The sequence below is a fragment of the Lates calcarifer genome, linkage group LG1 (assembly GCF_001640805.2).
Source record: "Lates calcarifer isolate ASB-BC8 linkage group LG1, TLL_Latcal_v3, whole genome shotgun sequence".
NCBI classification, from domain to species: domain Eukaryota; kingdom Metazoa; phylum Chordata; class Actinopteri; family Centropomidae; genus Lates; species Lates calcarifer.
In genome coordinates, this window is record NC_066833.1 from 101726 (window position 1) to 107725 (window position 6000).

General features: G+C 38.1%; 1 protein-coding gene across 49 annotated transcripts in view; it reads left to right on the plus strand.

Moving 5' to 3' along the window:
* The window catches only part of LOC108892073 (trichohyalin-like), a 49097-nt gene extending 44173 nt beyond the window's left edge, over nucleotides 1–4924 (plus strand). For 47 of the 49 annotated variants that reach the window (XM_051071191.1, XM_051071168.1, XM_051071271.1 and 44 more), the window contains 11 exons: nucleotides 444–491; nucleotides 754–801; nucleotides 1045–1155; nucleotides 1439–1486; nucleotides 1748–1819; nucleotides 2038–2085; nucleotides 2348–2395; nucleotides 2484–2664; nucleotides 2752–2853; nucleotides 2941–3018; nucleotides 3123–4924. In XM_051071191.1, the coding sequence (XP_050927148.1) occupies nucleotides 444–491; nucleotides 754–801; nucleotides 1045–1155; nucleotides 1439–1486; nucleotides 1748–1819; nucleotides 2038–2085; nucleotides 2348–2395; nucleotides 2484–2664; nucleotides 2752–2853; nucleotides 2941–3018; nucleotides 3123–3317 (979 nt within the window). In that variant the 3' untranslated portion in view covers nucleotides 3318–4924. Of the gene's footprint in view, nucleotides 1–443; nucleotides 492–753; nucleotides 802–1044; nucleotides 1156–1438; nucleotides 1487–1747; nucleotides 1820–2037; nucleotides 2086–2347; nucleotides 2396–2483; nucleotides 2665–2751; nucleotides 2854–2940; nucleotides 3023–3122 lie in introns of all 49 variants that reach the window. The other 2 variants (XM_051071775.1, XM_051072171.1) reach the window with 2 other exon arrangements.
* Nucleotides 4925–6000: the final 1076 nt, after the last annotated feature.

The window sequence follows — 6000 nt, forward strand, 5'->3', positions numbered from 1 at the left end:
TGGAAGGAGCCAGTTGAGGTGGTTCAGGCATCTGGTTAGAGATTTTCTGGGCAAATCCAACTGGGAAGAGATCTCGGGGTAGACCCAGAACTTGCTGAAGAGATACATCTCATCTGGCCTGGGAGTGCCTCAGGATCCCCCAGAAGGAGCTGAAAAACGTTGCTAGGGAGAGGGACATCTGGAATACCCTGCTGAGCCTGTTGCCACCGTGACCCGACCCCAGATAAGCGGAAAGAAAATAAATGAAATGAAATGCAACCAAAACATAACCTTTGGTTCAAACTGTCAGGAGTTAAAACACCATAAAAGTATTTCTCCAAATGATTAACAGACATTTTCAAAATCAACAATCCTGCAAGTATCAAGTGTCAGAATCAGTGATTTACATAATGAGTTCTGAAGTGTTTTAATCAGACTAAACACTGATGATGTTTTTAACACAGCATGACTGAGATGGAAACATTTTACAAAGAGAAACTTCAGGAGGCAAGGTCAGTATTTTTCTGAAGTGAACTTTTAATGAGACGTGAAACAGACTTTAAATTTACTGAAGCTTGAACACAGAGTGTGGACACAGTCAGACCTGTACAATACAAAGCAATCCAACACAACAGCCCTGTAATACACTGTAAATAACTAACCTGCTGATTCAGTGTGTTAAACCATTGATGCTAACTTTAGTTCAGTTGATGCTTCTTCATGTGTTCAGTAACAACATGAAGCTTTTTCACACTCTGAATTTTTCCTCCACAGATCTGCTCTGAAACAAAAAGAGGAAGAACTGAAATCATTCAGAGACAGGTACTGTACATGCAAAGATCTGAAACTACAAAGTCCAGTTTGACGTTGGTGGACTTGTTTATCACTGTGATCAAGGATCACTATTTTGGATTGAAGATAAAAGATTTGAACATGTTTCTCATGATTGTCAACTTTGATCTGGAACAGCTCAAAACCACAGAGTCTACAGGGGCCTCTTGAAAAACCAGATGGTTAATAATGAACATTCTTACTCATTTTCTGATTGTGTCTCTGTTGGTACAGAATGGCAACTGAACTGGCTGTTTCAGTCACAGGAGACACAAAGAATATCCCAGTTAGTAAAACGCCGGCTGAGATCAAAACATTTTATGAAGAGAAACTTCATGAGGCAAGGTCAGTATTTTTCTTAAGGTAACTTTTAATAGAGTAATGAAACAGACTTTAAATTTACAGATGTTTAAGTTGACAGTTTGTGTAGTTGAGATGAAACTTGTTAAATGTAACATGTTTAAAAAGTCCATTTCATTGTAGTTTCATTACTTTACCAGAACACTGACCTATCAGTCTAGAGATTTAACATCAAGTTTGTTGACACGAACTTTAGTTCAGTTGATGAGTTTTCATGTGTTCAGTAACAACATGAAGCTTTTTCATAGACTGAATTTTTCCTCCACAGATCTGCTCTAAAACAGAAAGATGAAGAACTGAAATCAGTCAAAGACAGGTACTGTACATACAAAGAGCTGAAATTATGAATTCAGATTTACTTTATAGGTTGACATGGAAATGTCAAATCAATCATATTACAGGTTTTTTTTAAATGTACATTTGCTCTCACATATGTTCTTTTATTTCTGTTTGGATGAAGGGACAGGAGAGCTCACTCTTTAATACATCAGATAGTTCCTGTCTGATTCTCTGCTTGTCAGTTCATCCCAAATTATAATAAACTGATAACAAATGTAGTTCTTCTGTACTGGAAAAGGCTTAGGAATGAAGAAACCATGAAACCCAGCTGCCGACGGTGTGAACAACATGAACGTGAACACAAAGAAAGGTTTGTTTCTAAGGGTGCTTTCACACCTTCCTTTTTTATCTAAATCTTAGGACTTTTCAGTTTGGTCTGAACCAAAGTAGCAGGTGTGAAAGGTTCCTCAGACCAAAGGACCAAAACAATCCAGCAAGTATCAAGTTGCAGAATCAGTGATTTAAATAATCAATCCAAGTTCTGAAGTGTTTTAACCAGACTAAACACTGATGATGTTTTTAACACAGAATGACTGAGATGGAAACATTTTACAAAGAGAAACTTCAGGAGGCAAGGTCAGTATTTTTCTGAAGTGAACTTTTAATGAGACATGAAACAGACTTTAAATTTACTGAAGCTTGAACACAGAGTGTGGACACAGTCAGACCTGTACAATACAAAGCAATCCAACACAACAGCCCTGTAATACACTGTAAATAACTAACATGCTGATTCAGTGTGTTAAACCATTGATGCTAACTTTAGTTCAGTTGATGCTTCTTCATGTGTTCAGTAACAACATGAAGCTTTTTCACATTCTGAATTTTTCCTCCACAGATCTGCTCTGAAACAAAAAGAGGAAGAGGTGAAATCATTCAAAGACAGGTACTGTACATACAAAGAGCTGAAAATGCAATGTAATTGCTGACCTTGAAGGGTTTTCAACAATCTCATTGTATCTTTCTTTGTTTAGAGTTGCACCTGACTTGGCTCTTTCAATAAAGACAGGAGACACTGAGAGCATGAACAATCCAGTCAGTAAAACCAAACTGACAGAGATGTATAACAAACTGAAACTGCTGCAGTGGCCTAAAATCAAAGATCATCTGAAATCTAATGCTGTGAACAGAGAGTTTACCAGAGATCTGACTCAGGTACAGTACAGTCTGAAGAGATGTTACTCAGTATTGCACTGCCTGAATTCCTGATCAAAGTAAAACTTTTTCAACTGATGATTATAGAAAATGTTTAGAGATGCAGCAGAAGAAATGGAGAGAAAGAAGAAGCAGATAGATGAAGTGTTTGGACTGATTGAGAACAGCAGTGGACTAACACCTCAGAAGGTACTGGACTGAAGTCTACTGTCTAAAACTGGACCATTAAATCTTCTGCTACTGTACTTGTGTAAGCAGCATTTTCCTGTGTTCCAGGTCAAAGAGTTCAGACAGTTAACAATTCACAGTCTTCAGATGAATCTGTACCACAGCAGGAAAGAAGATCTTCTTCAGGTAGGTGTGTAATACTTTACAGCTTTGGAAACCAAACAGTTCACAGCTTCATCTGTGGATAAAATGGACTGAACATGTAAAGTTGAACCATGTCTCTCATACAGAGTCCTTTCCTTGATGATGAAGCTCAGTACTCCCAGGATGTGATGGTGAACTTCAGACTTCTGGCCTCTGAATGCTACTGGTTGGGTTGTTTGATGGCTTTAAACAATCCTCCTCTTCAGCCGGACTGGGAGAATCACAGTCCTGGGCTGGACACCTGGGACATTTTCCCACGAAGTCTGTTTAGGTCACAATGAGGAAACAAATTCAGCGATGAAGAGAATATCAGTTTCATTTTAGTGTCAGTGTTTTTCAAGCATCATGAATTACAACCTCTTATTATCCAGCCATTGAAGGTTTACATTGACATCTTGAAATGTGTCTCATATCTAAGACAGCATTTTTGACATACAACTAAAATTCTAGCAGATCATTGATAAACATGGTGATCAGAAATATAAAAGTCCCTGTATTACTGATTATATGTAGTGATTGCATACTATATAATTATCTCCAAATTTTGTTTCCTCACAGTGTGACGTCAGATAAATTTCCTTTGGATTTCTGTTTGTCACACTATCACTATGTGAATCAATAAATTCAGTAAGAATAGACTTTTTTGTCACTGTACAGGGGTACAACAAAATTATGAAAACACAGTCACTAGCTGCTGTGTCTGTGCATGGCACCAATAAGCTCCAGATAGTAGTCATTCCCAGTGATGCTTACTGAATTACTTTTGCATCTGGAGAGGCAGCTGTTTGTGGTCATGTTGATGTCGTACTATGGTGACATCCACTGTTGTCTGTGGGGGATTTGTTTATTTTGATTTAACTTCATTCATTTTCAATTAAGATGCTCATTAACAACATATAGCCCATCAGTGAGTAAACTGATATGCAGTCAGTATCCCTGTTATGAGACCTGGTTTGATCAGATTTGAAACAGTGTTGCTAAAACACACAGTGCACAGTGAATAATTATACCACAATAGGCCTATTTCCATCTATCCATTATCTGTACTGCTTATCCTTAAAAGCCAATCCTAGCTGACAGTGGGTGAGAGGTGGGATACACCCTGGACAGATTTCCAACAGGCCTGCAAAAAGTGTAACCTGGATCTCAGCTTTTTTCAATGGCCTTGAGTAATATTTTGTAAGGTCCTACAGTATTTTGTATAATATCTGAGGGTGAATACCACTCTTTAATAAGGCACATGTCTACATGTTGTAAATTATTGGATATTGATTATTAACTAGTTTATTGACAGTGAATAATCTTAATCAACTGCAGATAAGCACTCATTAAAAACTACTTTTCGGTGGCTAAGTTGCACAGGAAAAAACAATAAGAATGCTGTGAAAAGCTCCATGCAGGGATGCCTCTCTGTAACCATCTTAGAGAGCGTTCAGCCATGACTGAGGAGGGTGTAGCCTGACAGTTTATTTCAAGAATTCAAATGGATGTAAAAAAAAAAAAGTGAACATATTCTTGACACAAAAAGAACCCAAATGAATAACTTGTCTGACTCAAATACCTACATTCAGAATACTAAGAATAGAGTTGTTTCAGTATTTTATTTGCATTTGAATATTTGACAGGATGTTGATATTTCTTTTTTTTTCATTTATCAGCTTCAAACAAACAACCAGAATAAATCTGACGCTGGTCTGATTTACAGTCACTGTCTGCACTCGTCAGAACTAAAATCTCCTCATTATCTGATTTAACTTATGTTCCTCATCTACCAACACCAAAACATCTCATCTCCATTTCAGACAATTTCCACTCTGTTTCTATATTTATACATTATACAACATGTTGGATATTAGATTGTTGTTCATTAGTCATGCAGATTTAAAGATTTAACACAATTAAAATGAACTTTTTAAAAATGATAATTCTAGATGTTATTGCAGAATAAAAAACAATCTAAACTGTAAGCTCTTTTTATTTTCGTATTTTTTTAAGAATGCACAATAAGGCACATGTTAGGTTGAGCTGTGACTCAATCCTAGTGTACCCCCTAAGGCCTGAACCCTCACAGACTCAGTGGGTGCATGCCTCAAGGTCCATGACATTGGGACTGGGCCATAATGTCTTCTTTGTTACTCCCTCTCTGATTAGTCATGTGATCACTTAAGCATTTACACTTGGCTGGTTGATGGTCAGTTGATAAATGTGTCTTATTGCTCACATTCAGAAAACACCATTTTTTGTTGGTACATAAAAGTTTCCCATACTTGAAACGCTTCTTCAATTCATAACTGAAAGGAAGAAGCCTTTCAGATGGGACAACCAGTTGCCTTTGACTCTAGCACTGAAGACCTCCATGCAGTGTGCCTCTCTGTCATAGTAAGGAATAGGGACACTGGAATGATGACCCAAATACAGACACCACACGCAGTGTTGAAAGGATGCCTTACAGATCAGACTGAACTGTGACTTGTGGGCTCGAATGAGTTTATTTGCAAAGAAACTGAAAGAACAGTAGAACTGTAACATTTATATCAACTTATTTGGATGACCATACCCCACTGAATTTCCCCAAGAGTCCAGGTAATTACTACTGTTATTTCAATCAGAGAAGACTAAATGATGAGACTGATATAAGGGAAACATGAAAGAGTAATTTTATTGAAGCAGGCGATTGGACCCCGGCAGGAAGAGGATCGCTTCGGACAGCTGGCGAGCCTGGCTGTAGCTTCCCATAGGCAGAGAACTTCCCCCCAAAAGACAAAGTAAAAGAAAAGGTACCATGCCTGTTGGCCACACGAAATCTGCAGAGGAGAGAAGCAGACAGATATAAACATGTGAGCACAGGCATTAGGAGTCTGCACGAGAGGTGCAGGGAAGCAAGGCCAGTGAAGTGATAATGAAATAAAATTGAATAAAATGAAGCAGGGGATGCTTGCAAGGGGAGTGGAGCGATGTGGGGCC